Source organism: Rhea pennata, chromosome 15 (genome assembly GCF_028389875.1).
Source record: "Rhea pennata isolate bPtePen1 chromosome 15, bPtePen1.pri, whole genome shotgun sequence".
NCBI classification, from domain to species: domain Eukaryota; kingdom Metazoa; phylum Chordata; class Aves; order Rheiformes; family Rheidae; genus Rhea; species Rhea pennata.
The window spans coordinates 15,389,967-15,407,830 of record NC_084677.1 but is presented as its reverse complement, the minus strand read 5'-3'; the positions used below and the strand labels follow the sequence as shown (position 1 = coordinate 15,407,830).

General features: G+C 44.1%; 1 protein-coding gene across 1 annotated transcript; it reads left to right on the top strand.

Annotated features, from left to right (window-relative positions):
* The first annotated feature begins 1,071 nt into the window (after positions 1 to 1,071).
* LOC134147214 (cytochrome P450 3A9-like) lies at positions 1,072 to 13,612 on the top strand. The gene is made up of 13 exons (XM_062588131.1): positions 1,072 to 1,142; positions 3,943 to 4,036; positions 4,503 to 4,555; positions 5,694 to 5,793; positions 6,406 to 6,519; positions 6,810 to 6,898; positions 7,895 to 8,043; positions 9,411 to 9,538; positions 10,240 to 10,324; positions 10,746 to 10,906; positions 11,637 to 11,863; positions 12,719 to 12,881; positions 13,514 to 13,612. The coding sequence occupies exons 1-13, from the start codon at positions 1,072 to 1,074 to the stop codon at positions 13,610 to 13,612; spliced, it is 1,533 nt and encodes a 510-aa protein (XP_062444115.1).
* Positions 13,613 to 17,864: the final 4,252 nt, after the last annotated feature.

Sequence of the window (17,864 nt, the reverse complement as noted above, 5' to 3'; positions counted from 1 at the left end):
TTTAAGGACATCAGCTCTGTTAATAGGAAGGAAATCGTTCATTTTAAAGTTATGAATGAAGCCCTAAAGACGTTGTAGTGGGCCTCTGTAAATCACACATCCTCTTGCCCTGGTGTTACGGCTAACATCAGATGCCATCAAAATAGCCAAGCTTTCCGTGCCACTATAACCTTGTCTCACCACATTGCCCATGGCTGTAGGATGCTGCTATGCTGCTGCACCATCCTCGGGAGGGGGATCATTACCATGCTCATGTTTCCCCTTTGTGCCCTTTGCCAGGTGCTGCAGAAAGATGGTTTTCCCTATGAATCCTGAGCTGTTGGAAATGATCATTTGGAAATGATGGCACCGTGGCCGAGGTGTGCTCATAGGCGTAGAATAGCTTTTCTCTTATAAGATGTCCAGCTACAAGCCAGCAAGCAATGCAGACCTTCAAATTCTTTGTAGCCTATTGGGATGACCGGGGCAAGTCATGCATTTGCTAGAAACCATTTCTGACCACCACAGATGCAAGCAGACAGTCCTTTCTCTTCACAACACATGCAGAAGCAAAGACATTTTAAACTAAATCTTAAGCTCTGCCAAAGCTAATTCAGCTGCCAGAAAAGATCTTGTTGTACAATACACCAATAACCTTTTCGCTTTTCTTTCCTGTACCCTTTTGTAAACCAACTCTGACACCTGCTTTGGGATTTACCTTTTCACTGTAACTTGGTTTTATTTATTTTTGGTAGGAGCCCAGGAGCATTACTCAGTGAAAAGTCAGTTATTACTGGCTATTACAACAGCAAAACTAACTGGAATTCCTGACAATTTACGCATCAAATAATTTGAAGGGCCTCAAACATTACTGCCAGATGTTTTTTCTGCAACAGGAAATATATTCCTCAGATTAGCATATTTGCTACCTTTGCCTTCCACTCCTCCTCCTCCATGAGGGAAGGACAGCCCCTAAATCATATGACTAGACACAAAGGATTACAAATTGTGAAACGCTCCCATTTCCCCCAGCCCTCGGACGGAGGGAGCCACAGCGTGCCAGAGCTCAGAGCGGGCAAGGGGAGAGCCGAGATGAACCTCCTTCCATCCTTCTCGGTTGAGACCTGGGGCCTCTTGCTCGTTTGCTTAGCTCTCCTGATGTTGTGAGTAGAATGTCCTTTACTGGTTCTTTGCTCATGCCGTTTTCCTGTTCTTCTCGTTTATTTTGATGTGACTAGCGTGCCGAAGCGCAAACAGGTAGGTGTGATTTCCAGCCTCTGTAACAAGGCACTGGCAGAAGATCCATAAGGATATGTGATCTAAAAATCCTTACGGATACAAGCACTTCCTCCAAGGCATGGAAGTTTGCAGTATTTCTGCATACCCTTATGAGCTTGAGTCCAAGCCTCAAGGTAATATCGAACGCTTGGCAGTCTCCATTATTTGATTAACAGCATGATGCAGGCTTCAGCGAGGAACACAGTCCGTTAGGTGATTTTGCACAGAAACAGAGAGTCTAAGGAAGTCTTTGCTGAGCTGACTGGCTAGAAGTTGCCCTGTGGAGGAGGTTAGGCAGTAAGTGATACTGCTACATGACCTACAAACATGGAAAGTGGCAGAAAGGCAGCAGACAAAGAACATCCATAGTATCAGTTCTTACTCTTCCAGACTCCTTTAGTAGCGTCCAGGTAAGGCTGCTCCATGTGCCAAAACCTGGTCCAGGAGGAATGCTTTGCAGGAGTTAGACCTTCAGCCTGCCTACAGGAATACTACACCAAGGCTTTTCTTCCCAGCCCAACCTTACTGACAGAGGCACAGAAGTCCCTACTGACATCAGCTCTCTACTCCTAGTTTTTCAGGAAAACACTGTCAGGCAGAAACATACCTTGCTGCTGCAGAAGCAGCCATGCCCACGGAGAGTGCTCTTCTCAGCTTAGCAGATGCTATTGAGAGCTGCAGCGCGGCTGGGACTGCTAAAGCCCCTTCTGCTAGGGCGCAGCAGCAGCCCTGCCACCAAGCTAGGCTGGCAAAAAATTTGCAGTGTTGACAAACCCTTCTGTAGGGACAGCGTGTTTCTAGTAGTAACCCTTAACGATTAATGCGGTGCACATGAGCACAATCTGTTTATCTGCCCTGGCAATACTCCAGCCTCCACCATTCGGTAAGTTTTATGCCCTCTGAAGTTTTCAGCCCTATTTTCTCAGCCCCTTCCTGTGATCTGGGCTTAGATAATTTGTGCCATTCAAAGACTTATTTGGGGCAGGCTCTTTCCAAAGTCTTCTGTTTATTTGACCCAAACCTTCCTGTTTCAGTATCTCTGTGGCCATGCCCGATTTGCTGGCTGCGACTCCCCTGCCTCCAGCAGCCACTTGTTGTTCCTTGCAAGGGCCAAACCCTGGGTGCTTGCGCTCTGGTGTCTCAGCTGGAACAGAAAATTCACCGCCCATTCGTACAAGAAAGCTATACAAACCTTTCTGCTTCTGTCTAGGGCAATACTATTCTGGTTCACGAATGGATGAACATCAAGCATTTATGGCTCGTTTCCATCGTAAGAAGAAGTAATGATTATTCTCTGGCTTTGCACTGAGTGACCCTTCTCAGATTGTGGAAGTGTGGCATGTTTTAGTCATAAGCATGTTAGGCTGCATTGTCCTGACCATATTTTGAATGAATTCAGCCTGTTCTCCATTGCTGTGGTGCTTCTGGGCTCTGTAACCAGCCAAACCTGGCGTTCCCTGGTCCTTCTGCGGCTCCGGCTGCCTGTAAACATTACAAGTGAGCATCCATAAACACTTCACGTGGCTCAGTGACTTAAACCTTGATGGAAAAGGTTAAAACTGAGGCAGAGTGAGTTTCAGGCAACATCAGAGCTGGGAAGAGTGCAGGCCCTCCCTAACTTCCCAGCCCGCTCCGTGGCCAGTGGGCACATTCAGCATCAGAGGGGGCAGTGGTTATGCGGGGAGGGAACTGCTTTGCAGAGGCATGAGCTCTTGGAGCAAACTCCTGTGCCAGCAGGACTGGTCTCATCCAGGGCTTCCCCCAGACTCAGAAAAGTAAATGATACTAATTGCAAGGGAAACTCCTCTACATCTCAGGCAGCCTCTGGCCTCTCAGGAAAGATTCACCAAGACAAGGGCTGACTGAGCGACCGCTGTCGCAGGGCCCAAGCAAGAGCTCCGTTAACATCCCTTTGTCAGACTGCAGCACTTTTACATCCCTCTGCGATGAAACACTCACCTGGGACACTGCAGCTACTAACAAAACCCAAATATTTTGAGGAGCTCTTTCAACACAGCCAAAGACGAGCTTCAAAGGGCTGCAGCCCAGTCCCTCGTCACAAAGCAGAAGGCCCCGAGGTAGAAGTAATAACTTTACAGCTGCCAGAAAGGGTGCTTCGGAGGAAAGAAATCTGCAAAACTGTCAATAAAATTTAAAGAGAGAACCACCCAGGCAGACTTCTTGACACACCAGTGTGCTAACGCTGGGCTAAGGAGAGGGAGAACAATAAATGAAATTAAAGTGCAGCTTGACAAAAGCCCTGTTTGGGACATCACTTCTGGCACTGCTTTGATTTCTCTGCAATAAAAATGTGTAAGCTTGGTGTTCATTCTTCCATCCCCCTTTACTGCCTCTCCTCCGCTTGGCAATGAGCTCCTCTTTTGCATTTTGCTGAAGGCTTTGAGGTCCTCTTTCCACTAGAGCACCTATTCCTCTATGAAATGATTGCTTTTACCTTGAAGCCATCTCTCTGAAGATCTGCATGGCAGCAATGAGTCTTGCCAAGTTTATTAAATAGTTTTACTGGGTAATACTCTTTTCTGACCATTTTTTTTTCCAGCTCCCAGACCACCCTCCTCTGCTCTGAGCCAAAGTGGCATTGCTGCAGTCCTGGGTACACTTCGGAAAGCTTGCAGCCCCAGCACCACGGTGGCGTAGCGCTCAGTTGCATCTTCTCTCTTACAGATATGGGATCTGGCCGTTTGGTTTGTTCAAGAAGTTAGGTATTCCCGGGCCAAGGCCTCTGCCATTCTTTGGAACGTGCCTGGAATATCGCAAAGTAAGTGATCGAAGCCTCCAGGAACATCTGCCTTTGCTCAAACAGCTGTAGCTAAATGGAGACATGGCAGTGATAAGTTATCTACAAATGCCAAGCTCTGCTCCAATGCACAGGCTGTGCACAGGCCGGTGTGGGATGAAGGCTCAGCAGTGCAGCCCCCATCCCCTCCTTTGCGGCTTCTGCCGAGGCTCAGGCGAGCCCCTGCTCAGCAGACCCCCCCATGAACACTTGCAGGTGGCTGGTTTACAGCTGCCATGGGTCCTAGCAAACCGTTCATATACAGCCTCCTTGCACGGAAGCACGGTGTCCTCTGCAGGGTTTGAGAAGAGGAGCAGAGTTTAGGAGTCAGCTCCAGCTGTCTGTCAGCCCTAGACACTGATTTAAAGGTATTCTTTGAAACCCACATCTCCAGCATCAGCCTCTCCACTGCTTCCTCTTGATTTCCTTTTTAAATTGCTTTCCACAGGGTTTTGTGGATTTTGACAATGAATGCTTCCAGAAATATGGGAAAATCTGGGGGTGAGTATTTCTATGAACCAATGATCTCTTCTTAAGTTAAAACCGGAATCCATTTAGAGAGGAAGAAAAAAATGCGTTAGGAAAAGTCCACTTTCTGTAACTGCAGACGTGTTGCCGGACTCTCACGGTCCCAGTGCACGTGAGAACAGCAGTGATGACAAGGTGCACGCCTACGTTAAGCTCTGATTTCAGGGCTGTGGCACTGCTGTGCTCTATAGAAATTCATTTGCCCTATACAATGACTAACTATTTTAAAGCATATACAAAAGGACCTCACCTGCTTCTAACAAAATCAGAAGCAAAGCACTCTTTAATGAAGGGAGGGTTTAGAACCGGAAAGTCAAGTTCTTCGGATTTACAAACAGCAGAAGGAATGTGCGTGAACTCCCACTAGTAAGAGAAGAAGCAGGTCCAAGGTCCACCACCTTCCTTGTGTCCCCAGTCCTCACCTGCAACCCTGCAAAGTGCTGCAGCTACCACTACCGTACCCTGGGCATTTCCCGTGGTGTAACTCAGGCTACAAACTTATGTATCTTCTGCAATGAATCCATTGGTCCCCATAGCTATTTTTTTTTTAAGTTACAAGTCTGGAAAAGCAATCTTTACATGAAAAGGGAAAACGTGTAGATCCACTTAGGCTACATCTGTTCGAGGAAAGTATTCAGAACTGGCAGTTAAAAAGAGAGAGAGAAAAAAACAAGAATAAAGTTTTTATCTCCAAGGATATTTCAGTGCTGTCAGCCCTAGTCTCCAGACACCCAATTCAAGAGAGTGGAAGGGGTCGAACAAGTTTCTTTCTAATACTGTAATGTGTTTAAGTGTCTGGAAAAACACAGAGAGTCAAGGGAGAAAGTGAAGACACTTGCCTCATTTAGTATCTGCTCCTTCGAGGGACGGAGCCCTACTCATTTTCCGGTGAATTTGGGAGGTGTTTCACTCTCTTTATCATTTACAAAAACAGCGAGGTGGCCAGGGAGCCCTTTTCCAGCTCTAATTTCTACATTTCAACATGTGCTGACCAGCAAAGCTGGTGGTGGAGAAGCATTTCTTTCACACACGTTGCTTCCCAGACGTCAGCAAAACCCAGTACTTCAGTGGTCTGGCTTTGTTTAGCTCTCTCCTCTCCTCTCCCCACCAGGTTTTACGATGGCAGGCAACCTGTGCTCGCTGTCATGGATCCTCAAATTATTAAAGTTGTGCTGGTCAAAGAGTGTTACACCACCTTCACCAACCGGAGGGTAAGTGCAGAAGCTCTGCAATGTATCAGAGTCTCAAAAACATGAAGTACGGCAAGAAACAAGCACACCAAGCCTGTCGCAGGCTTTGCTGTAGGAGATGGAGTGGCTGCACTACTGGGATTACTGTAAACGGCCACTGCATGTCACTGTTCCCCTGCCGTAGCAGAGCTGGGGGCACCCAGTACCCTGGCTGGCGGAGGAAGGTGTCCACCTGCGCTATGGGCAAATTCTGCTCTCACGCTAGTGAGCGAGGCATGAATTTGTGCATCTAGGTGAGCGTGCATGAAGTTGGAGCATGGGCTGTCCCGCCGCTCCCAGCCCGGTGCGAGGGCTCCAGGTGTGCGCGGTTAGACGGGAGTGTGCAACCACGCAGCAGCTCCGACGTGTTCGGTTGCTTCTTCTGGAGAGGGAACTGTAATCTCCAACCTGCTTTACTGTCAGAAAGAGATTATGTAGAATCCATGCTTTAAAAAGCTTCTTTGTAAGGCCTTAGCCTGCTGCCAGCAGTAATGCCGCAGAGCCACCGGGCAGGGAATTGCATGCTGCACTCGCACCCTCGCAGAGGAGCCCGCTGTCTTTCGCGGAGTGGTGACCTTGCCTTTTTCCCTCCAGCACGTAGATCTAGTAGGGGTGCTGAACAATGCTGTCTCAATAGCTGAAGATGAACACTGGAAAAGGATTCGTACCGTGCTCTCCCCAACCTTCACCAGTGGGAAGCTCAAGGAGGTAATACGCCGTGGGTCAGGTACACACGAAACTGGAAGACGGCAGATAGAGTGTCTTCAGGTTCAGATAGTCACTGAGGTCTGATTTCTTTACTCAGAGCCTGGCGACTAAGCTGGCCTATTTAATTTATGCCTCCTAATATAAACAGCTTTTAAAAAGCTTAATTTAAAGGCTTAACAAAAAGATCTTATTTGTAAATATTCATGAAACTGTCTACCGTCTTTTGTAAGCCTGTCTTAAAGGAGTAAATTGCACTATATTGAAGTGACTGGCTCTGTTTTGTTTTGCAGATGTTTCCCATAATAAAGCACTATGGGGAAGTTTTGACAAAAAATATTCAGAAGGAAGTGGAAAAGGACAAGTCTATAGACATGAAGGAGTAAGTAACTGCTATGAGCAGCAGGCTACACGACAAACCTTGTTAGCAAGTGCTGTGGTTCATTCGTTACTGGCAACACAGATTGCTCTCTTGGTAAACCAGACTTCTGAAATGAATAACAGGGCTAACTGAAAGCCTGGCAGGAAATCTCAAAGGGAAAATTTAAGCTGGGATGTTACTGAAACCTCCTGGAGGCAGAAACCCATGGAAGAGCCTTCTAAAGGGAATTAGATGGGGAAAACATCTTGAGCACGGCTTTGTGAATCCCTGCAGTAAAATCCAGTTCTACCACTGTGTACCCAGGATCTCTGCACTCTGCCTTCACGCTCAGCAGCATGCTGGGCCTCCTCAGTGTACTTGAGACTCCCAACCCATATGTGACCTTGTAGGACACTTTTCCATCACTTGCCCCTGCCACCTCTGCTTGGCAGAGGGAGGAAGGCTGCAGCATCACCCAGATTCTCTGTTGCCCTCATCTGCACCCTCCATTTGGAGCAAAACCTGCACGTTTCACCTTAACTTCAACAGTTGAGGTATGGAAAGGGCAACTGCACACTAGAACTCATGCACCAGCAAAAAACCCATAAGAAGAAGTGGTGTAAAGGACCATTCGTACTGTCACAGGGCCATGCTGGGTCAAACAAAATTGCTTCCAGGGTGTGTTCCTCAAAGCAGCGTGTGTTACCGCATGTCCCCCTGAGGAGAAGCTCACATGCTTGAGAGCCACATGCTGTCCTTGTAGCAACCTGCTCATGCAGCCACATGCTGCTTAACATCCCCCCAAAAGGCTCTCTGCTTGCAGGCTGTGGGAGTTTGAAACCACAGGTTTTTTTAAAAAATCTTTCATTATAAATGCTTCCCAGTTGCCACATATCCAACATCCTTTTCAAGACTGGGGAAGCAGGCCTTATGAGAATTTATTTTTCAATGGGACATAGGCATTATTAATGTATTCCAAATATTTAACCACAGCCTGTCTTTTCTATCTTTTCTCAGGCTCTTTGGAAGCTACAGCATGGATGTTGTCACTAGTACTTCATTTGGTGTGAACATTGATTCCATGAACAACCCCAAAGATCCGTTTGTCAGAGAGATGAAGAAGCTTGTCAAGTTTGACCTTTTTAACCCACTCTTCATTCTGTTATGTAAAGGATTTTTTTTATTGAAAATTTCATTTAGATGTTGCACAGTACTGTAAAGGTGTGCCTTTACCAAGGGTATCAGATGCTGGTGCATCCTATCCATTAGTCAATCAGCTACTACTAGGTAACTTTACTATCTAGGATGAAAATCCTGACAGCTCTTAGCTTCTCATTTCCCTGCTGTTAGCCTCATGCTGAAACTCTGGGAAGGAGATAAGATTGGTAGCCAGCTACCTATTATTTTTATCAATAATCAAATGATGCTGGTGAAGCTTAGTGGGCTGATCTAAATCATTTGGTTAAATAATCATGACCCTCTAACATTATCTAGTGTTACTGCTAGATGCAAGGTAACACACCTGAGAAGGAAGAGCTCAGGTGACATCCGCTGAAAGGGAAATCCCATCCTTGAAACAGTGGTTGAAACATGAGCTGTAAATACAGTGCATTAGGTTAAAGGGTTCACGTAAACTAATTTTTTTTTCTTTTCTTTCTTTATTTTTTTTAAGGAGACTGTTAAGTAGTATTAGAGAAGAGATCTTGCCTCCATACACAACATAGGAAAAAATGCTACTAAAACTCATTCTCAACCTTTGGTGTCCACAGTGCAAGAATCATGTGAACATACTAGCCAGCATTCAAAGAAGGGCCAGAAAATGGTCCTTAAACAAACAAAGAGCTTAAGGAGAGCAGTGCTATCTGAAATGCGCTTCCTGAATGAGATCACTGAGTGGGGCCAGTAATTAGATGCAATTTCCTAATAGTGGAATAGTGTAGTGGTGATGGTGATCAACCTTAAATCACTTGCAACCTTAAATCAAGATTGGATAGATTGTTAAAATACAGGGAAAACTGTAATCTGTGTGTAGAAGAGGTTCTGATGCTGTGGATTTTATGAATCTATAAGCAAGCTCAGGATGCAGCCTCTATATTGAATGCTCCAAAGAAGGCTTGAAACTGTTTGTATTAGCATGACACAGCAGTGAGCAGCCCAGCCTGAAAGGATTCCAGAACTTAAAGTATTTCTGTTCTGAGACACATTTCCATTGCAGTGCTGTACAATGCACTGGAGAAATGACCTGTCCTTAGAAGACAGTGCCTTAGTATAAGCAGATGGCATACACTCTGGTCATCTTTTAAATAAAAATGTTATCCAGTTCGGATATGTCCAGTTCACAGGAACCTGGAAGAGGGCTGTGTCAAGACAAATTAACCCAAGGGAAAAAAGAGCACATCTTAGGTGAATGAAAGGAAATAAGAAGGAAAATAATTTATTGGGAATGCTATTATTTCCTTGCTAACAGCCTCAGCTATCTTATGAGATGAAGTTTGTTTACAGTATGTGACTTCATTCTCAATTTATTTTTCAGTTGTTTGTCCATTCCTTAGTCCCCTTCTTGCCAAGATGAATGTAAGCTTCTTCCCCAAAGATGCTGTAGACTTCTTCATGAATTCAATCTCCAAAATTAAGAAGAATCGTGAAAAGGAGACTCACATGGTAAGCTAGCACGAACCAGCTTGGGGCAGAAAATACCTTCTTTTCAGTAAGTCCAACTGAAAACCAGCTAAGGTAACAAAAAGTGAAGCCAACATCCAACGACTCAACAACAACTCAAAGCTACTTAACTGTAAACACTTTATTTTAATGTTGTAGGAGTAAACTCTCGCTTGGCCAGTCATACAGAGGAGCACAGTGGACTTTGTATATCTGTGATCTGAAGCTAAATCCTGATAAAAGCCCAACAGAACTGGATTAAGCTTGGGTTTGAAAAACTTGTAATAAATCAACAGGCTAAGATTTGTCACTGATCTTCCCTGGAGAAGATTAGACAGAGAAAAAGACAGGATAAAAAAGCAGTACAGTAGCATGGAAACAAGAATACTGCCTTTTGCAAAATTGTGCCTTCCCCCTCTCATTTATGAAAAAGTGAAGGTGCTTCCTGGCAAAGTTCTCCTGCTTAATTTGGATTCCTTTTTGTGAAATTCATTTATGAGATATCGCTCTCCCAGCCAATGTCTTCATAAAAAGTATGGATAAGTTTCCAAAATGAAGTGCAAGTGTTGGGTTTTACAAGGAAGTCACATGCATTTGGGGGACCCTCTCAGGGGACAATACAGAGTTCAGACTACTTAACCTATTTATTTGAGCCATCCCTGACTCATCTGTCACAAAAGAAACTCTCCTGCTTTCCTTCTCAGGGCAGAGTAGATTTTCTGCAGCTGATGATTGAATGCCAGAACTCAACCACTAACGGCAACAATGAAGTGAATCGCTCATATAAAGGTAACAATCTCCAAAAATGCATCACGTGAGCAGGGCTTGAGGAGAATACGGGTACCTGTGTTTCCTAGAGAAAGACTAAATGGTTCACCACCCTCTCCAGGAAGAGCAGAAAGAACCAGCCAGCTCCAGACAAAAGTCTGGCCCATGTTGCCAGTGCTGGGGCTACAGCAAATCATTCAAGTCCTTTGTCAACTCTTAGGACTGTGGTTTCAATCGTTTATACCCAGGAAGTTATCTGGCTTCTGCTGTCAGATGACTTTTCCCACGCAGATGGCAAAATAGCTATGAACCTGTGTTATCAGGAAACAACCACAGCACAACCGCAAACTGGTCGGAAACCCACCCGCTGCTCCCTGTTTCTTGCCTTGTTTCTTCTTAAACTCCATTTAAGCTTAACTTCACATGTTCTCTTCCCTCACAGCCTTGACTGACGTGGAGATTTTGTCCCAAGCATTTATTTTTATCTTCGCTGGGTATGAGACTGTCAGCAGTACACTTTCCTACGTGGCATATGAACTGGCCACACACCCTGATGTACAGCAAAAAGTGCTGGAGGAAATCGACTCCGTTTTGCCCAACAAGGTAAGGGACCCTTGAAAGAAGGCATAGATTGTCACTCATCCAAGTATCGTCTTTCTAGTTCAGTCAAGACAATAACAACTCTTTAGCAAAATATTCTCGTCTGGAATCTTCCAAAAGTCATCAGAGGTGTATAGTAGGAAAACTCATCTCATAAAGAGATTTTATTTTGATAGCTGAAAATTTACCTCCAAAACACTAATTTCAGGGGTATTACATGAAGTTGCAGTTATAGAATATTCTGTGACTCTGTTGCAGCCGTGATTCTACAGTGGCCTCTCTGTCCCATCCTGCTTTGGTTCATTTTAAGCTTTGTAATGTACATTGACTTCTTCATGAGAGGGCAGCAATGGGAAACATGAGATAGGGGGAAACCCACTGCAGTCCCAGGAGGAGATGTGCTACAGGTGCACATCTCTTTTCAGAGATACTCATCACTGATCCCTCTTGCTGCACGGATGTACCATCAGGATCACCCGCTACACAAATGCATTTGCCACACTTGATATCCATGCACAAATGGATACGGATTTCTCGTCATTTCTGCCACTCAGAGACAGAAAATGAAACTAATTTTACTGTTATTTCATACCTTGCATTTTGTTCTTCAGCAAGTCTGAGACCTGGCTATGGCAGAGAAGGGGCTGAGGACACGGTGGTTTCAGCAGTCATTTTAGGGAAATCTGATCTTCATGCCAGCATACCTGGTCACCTTTCTCCTGTTGCTCAACAGGCTCCGATCACATATGACATGATAATGCAGCTGGAATATCTTGACATGGTACTGAATGAAACCCTCCGGCTCTTCCCTCTTGGAGGACGACTTGAAAGATCCTGCAAGAAAAACATTGAAATAAGTGGTGTGACCATTCCAAAAGGGACTGTTGTCATGATCCCACCCTTTACCCTGCACCACAACCCCGAGTACTGGCCAGAGCCAGAAGAGTTCAGACCAGAAAGGTACAATAAATGTAATGAAAGAGAAGAAATATCACGCTGCTCTTTCTCAGATACAGTAATTAATTCTTAAGTATTAGCCTCTAATTAATAAACTCCTAATCATGGCTAATTTTTTCGCCTAAACAAACAATGCCAATTTGAGAAGTTACAGGGTCATGGGAACAGCTTTTTAAGAAGGAGATGAGGTTTGTCCTTAAAGCAGGATTTCAAACATAATCTCATTGAGAGATGAATATTGACACCTCGCAACATCTTACATGGAATTTTCAAGCTTACTGACATGTACCTAGATTGTTATCATTTTTTATAACCATAACTACTTGTAGTAATTAATAATCCTCATCGCTGAGCCTGTGTCCTCCATGCATTGCTGCGGAGGATACCAGAGCCGATCTCCTTCAACTGATCTCTACTTGTTCTCTGTGGAGTCATAACTTTTCCCTAGTCGTTGCTTTTAGAAATATTATATACCTGTCAAGGTTCCCATCCAGACTGAAACCACAGGCTGCTTCTAACAAAGTTGAGTCCTGGTCTAGGAACAACTGAAAGCAAACAACATTTTTTGGGGGAGACAACACTGCCAAAATTTTCATGTTGCTCCCAGCTTCTGATGTTCTAAAAAGACAGTACCAAACTCAGACACTGAAGCAAGATCCCACTCCCAGTCCCAGGCAAGGGCTCTGACACAGAACCAGATTGATAAACCATACTGATACACTTTAGTGGAAAAATAGCTCATTTCTGTGGGGCATCAGCAAGAGGAGTTGCTCTCTAAGTAAGTTAATATTAAGTGCAGCTTTTTGGTTTCTTGCTTCCTTCATTCTTTTTCCCCTAACACGTGTCATCGTTAACCAGGTTCAGTAAGGAAAACAGGGAGGCCATAGATCCATATACATTCCTGCCCTTCGGAGCGGGTCCCAGGAACTGTATCGGCATGAGGTTTGCGCTCCTGACTCTGAAAGCGGCCATCACCGTCCTGCTGCAAAATTTCACCTTCCGGACCTGCAAGGAGACTCCGGTAAGGAACACGCATCATGTTTTGAAACTTGCATGAAAAAAGCTGGGTAACTCGGTAATAACATGGTTATGGAAATAACTAACAACCACAGGTGATAAAACCAGATGACAAAAGCAGACTGCTTTGCACTTTCAAAGAAGGTGGGTGCCTCTCTCTAGCGCTGAGCGAGAGTTACAGGTGGGTGACAGCAGGACCAGGGGATGAGTCCAGGTTGCCAGACCTCCTGTTCTGTGCTCTGACAGCTAGGTTGTATGGTCAGCTGTCAGACTGTAATAAACAAGATTGGGGAATTTTCCTGTGACAGAATAGCGAAACCTAGAAAAAGGCAGGTTTATATCATGTCCAAGTCAGATGGAGCGTTGCTGAGGACCTTCAGTTTCTGTGGAAGTTCAGCAGCTCCCCAAAATAGGTGTTTCTCACCTATGTGAGTTTTCTGCAATGCAGCTCCAGGCCAGGAGTAAGCGTAATTGGTTATATGCTTTGACAGGAGGTTGAGAGAACGTCTCAAGTCAGCGAAAGTTTATCACTGTGGATCGAATCCTGTCCAAACCAAGGCTGAGTTTCTTTTCTTTAATCTCTACCTATTTCATTTGTCCGTCTTCACATGTTCCCCCCCCCCCTTAATGTTGCAGATCCCTCTCAAGCTGAGTTCAAAGGGATTCTTAAGACCCCAGAAACCTATTTTGCTGAAGTTGGTCCCTAGGAGTGACCCTACACCTGCCGAAGCGTAAAACCCAGCGGAGTTTGCAACAGTTCTCCGGAGTCCGATGACACCGTGTGAACAAGGGTTCATACATCACAGGAAAGCTCTCGCATACACATATGGAAAAACAGCTCTAGTTAATTCTGGAAGCAATTATTACATATTTACCTCAAAACATAGCTGTCAGAAATGTGATGTGGATCACTGGGCAGTGACAATGTGCAGCCTTCCTAGTTTTGATTGCAGAAAACAAGGAATAAATCCAACTGAGGAAGTGATCATCTACTCACTTCTAGGGGGACTTCTGCGTCTGGAGAGACTGTTGCAGCCAAAAGGAACAAGGTGTGAAGGAAATGCAAATCTCTAGACCTAGCTGGGCAGGGACTGGACAGGTTATTCTCAGTGTATTAACGCTTCAAGAGCTGCGCGTTATATAATTGAGCCGACTGGTGTGAGATTATATCCTAGCTACCAAACCTCTCTTGTGCCACATGTTAATTAAGCCAAACTGTGTACAAATACTGTCATTAAAAACGTTTGAGAGCTGCTCTGTGTTGTGTATAGCAGCTGAGCACTTCCTATTTAAAAACCGCATTCAGCCTCAACCCTTGAAATTATCTATGTACATCGCTTTCCACTTCATTTAATGAATCCAATCCTGCATTCAACGCAATCAAACCCTCGTATTGGTAAAGCGTTTTACAAACGACGTGACTGCCACCTCCTCGGCTGGCGGAGCTTTGGCCAAAGGGACGTACGCCCTGAGCACGTAAGAGGGGAGTGCTGAGGCAGGCGAGACGTCCTACCGGCTCCGAGTTTCTCGCGCTGCCTAACACGTCACGTCTCATCCCAACGCCTAAAAGCCAAGAAGGATGCTAGTGACGTGGGAAGGGCTTGGAGGGGAGCCACGAGAAGGATCAAGTAACCCCTCAGGCATTTTTGGTAAGCTCCCAGCAGCCTTCCCTCCAAGGTATGTTTTCCAATCCTCTTCTTGCTGGCAATATTTTTCTCTCATAGCCACGCACTTTTGATAACAGAGGTCTCTTTAGCCTCACAAACAAAATTACACGATCCAAGTGCTACAATCTGACATAATGAGAGTTTATTTAAGAATTAAAGTCCATTCTTCAATAAAGCTGGTACTTAACCGTGGGAGCAATCAGCCAGCTGTGTGGTAGATTTGTGATCACTGGGAATCCTTAAACCAAAACTGTCCTTTTTTTCAGGAGGATACAATAAAATTCACTGGACCTTAATTCAAGAGAGTTAGCAGCTTGGGCTCTCTCAGAAGGCAGATAAAACAATTATAGCACTCCCTGGTGATTCACAATCTGTGAAATACTGTTTGGATTCTGCTATATACACAAAATAGTGCTCTTAGAAGTGCTGCCAGTAAGGTCCTCTCTATTACTCATCTGCAAGGAGTTAAAAACCATTAGTGAAAGAACTGGATCTGTCTTGTGGCTGCAGTGCTGCAGCATCGGCTTGGATGGAGAAAGTGCATGGACAGGGGAGTTAAAAAAAATTTTAAAAAGAATTTAAAAAGCATTTTTCCCTTAGAAAAATAGCACCAGGCAAAACTGACTCCAGATTCAAGGAAGAGGACCCCATCACAAACAAAACATCTTTAGCAAAGATCACCTATAGGCAAAACAGCTGTTCCAAGCAGGGATAAGTCAGTTTGGTATCACCAGAACAAAATCAAACTCCCATGCGCAGTGCTGGGACAAGCAAGTGTTAATCCAGCCATAACCCAGTATGGGCAATTCCTATACAGTGCATGGCGTCTCTGGGAATTAAGTCATTAGTGTAACTGAACAGATCCTTCACTCTTCCAAACATGAAAAATGTGAATAATTCTCTGGCATGAGCCAATTACGACCTGCCAGGACTATCATAACAGTCCATAAATAATACGTGTAACAAAATCACGGTAATGAGTCTTCTAGAAGAAAATTAGATCCTCTGTGTCTTAACTGCATAAAATTGCTTTGCTTATATGGGTTGCCTCCATCGTTCCCAGCGCCTTCCGTTGCTTCACTAAGCATCACCACTTCGGGCAATCTCTCGGACCAGGGAGAAGTATACGATTTGGCCAGCAGTCTATTAGTCCTTGTAGTGAAAATAAATGTGATGAATGTATAGCTGTTTCAAATGTTTCCTCTTTAAATTGGGCATATCACTATCTAAGCTAAAACACCCCAGTGCACATGCATTTTGAGTATCAAGATGTTTTCACTGATAAAAGGTATTTGCCTCACACAGACATTGTTGATTTCGTTCTTAACTGCTCATCTTTTCAGTACATTACTGGCAGGCCTGGAACGTTGTATTGCCTAAGCTGAGTTTTCTGTACCAGAGGAATACTTTTCCAGCCACAGCACAACCACAGAAGTTAATTGGGGGGATGCCTTTGTTTCACTACCTTCTTTAAATCCCTCCCAAATTCCAATAAATAAAGAAAGAAAGAAAGAAAGAAAGAAGAAAGAAAAGGGAAAAAAACAAGAACAAAAAAAGGACTATCCAGCACATTTAAAAATCAGCATTTAAAATCAGCATGACCTGTCACTCAGGAAGGTTTCTGTGTGTATGTGGACGTTTATACCCCATCCTACTGAAAGGCTTCCTGGAAACTTTCCAGAAGAGATATATATCCCATGATATGAGAACTGTTGTTATATCAGTCCTGACGAAAGACAAGAATGATTTTAAGTGGGAAGATTTGCTTTCTGTTTCTCAATTAAATGTAACAGATTGATCATCAACATCACAGTAACTTGCCTAAATGACGCAATTCTTTCAATTAATTGCAAGTGGATTTCATGAAAAACAGATGTCCTGCTTATGGTGAAAGAAAAATATTTTGTGTGCATCACCAAGTCAATTATTAAGTGTTTCAATCATCGGTCTAAGCTCTGACTGACACAAGAATGGCCTGACGCTATGGCCAAATTTAGTGTCCTTAAAGTATTGAAGTCTTGTGCAATTCCATCTTGCCTGTAAAGTGAAAAAATGAAATATTTTCAGTTATATTTCACCTGAACGGAGGAAGGAGGCAATGTTGCTCCTTCCCCTGCACCCTCTGGTGATACTCAGTTTCTCTGTTGATACACTAGCACTGGATGCCTACATGTTAAAAGAGGGTGCACCAAAAGAAAGTAAATAAAAATGGCTGGCACACAGAATTTGTTTAGTTCAAACAATCCTTCCTTCCTGTCTCAATTTCCCTGTTAGAATTAGCAAGCCAATCTGGGGAATAACCAGGATATGACAGAAAGTTTGGAAAAGTGGAAAATCTGCAGCTGAATTTATGCACTTACATCACCACTATCTGTTGCAAGGGACAGAATTTGGCGTTTTGAATTCCGTGTCGTATAGATACAGAATTTTGAAAACCCTTACCATTGCACAAATGTGGACAGGATATTTTATTTACTGCACCATTAAAGGTTAAAGAGAGTCTATCTTCTCTAGAGGATTCATTTTTTCAACCCCTAATATCAATTAAAGCTAATTTCAGCTCTACCCTAATGATTAACATAAAATATGGAAAAAGCTCTAACCGAGCATTTCTGTTCATTACTTAGAAATTCTCCTGTATTGCTAGGGCACTTTATAGGTACTGATGCAGCTTTATATCATCCATGACACAGTTAATTTTACCCACAGAGATTTATTTTGCCACCTCTTCAGCTGTTCAATAACAAAGGTGCACTGAATACCTCGGAGGATATGGATCAAAGATTTTATTTAACCGTAATTCATGATCAGTGGATGTTCTCCATGGGCTTTCCTACACAGCCTGGTCTCTGCAAATGCTCAGATACTCAGTCTCTTTCACTACACGACCTGCAACCTCCAAATCATCTGCATGTACGTTCATGTGTATAGGGGTATTCTGATCAATTTGCACAGTCAGAAGTTTGCAAATGGAGTAGTAAAGATAATACCTGCTCGAGGGAAAAATAAAAAACCTTGCTTGCCACTTACAAACTGAAGCCAGTCCAGTACAGCTGGATGCGTTACCCATCTTCGCTTGGCAAAATGCTAGTTCCAGCAGCACACCGTGGAGTGCCAAGAAAAATAATAGGCTATTGTCCATCCCCTAGACTATGTCAGGGTTTTATTCATCCCAGCTCAGAAGGCACAGGTGCCACATAGTCCTAGGGCTGTCTGGTTGTTATTGCCCTGGAATAATAGGTAATAGGACTGGAAAATACTTACGGAAAATAGATCACATAGACCAGCCTGTTCCCATCATGGAGAAGAGGGTCTTGCAC

Excerpts from the sequence above, each read along its gene's own strand:
- LOC134147214 (XM_062588131.1), top strand. The coding sequence starts at position 1,072 with ATGAACCTCCTTCCATCCTTCTCGGTTGAGACCTGGGGCCTCTTGCTC. Across the intron at positions 4,556-5,693 it reads AAATATGGGAAAATCTGGGG|GTTTTACGATGGCAGGCAAC; the intron begins GTGAGTATTTCT and ends TCTCCCCACCAG. Across the intron at positions 6,520-6,809 it reads CCAGTGGGAAGCTCAAGGAG|ATGTTTCCCATAATAAAGCA; the intron begins GTAATACGCCGT and ends TTTGTTTTGCAG.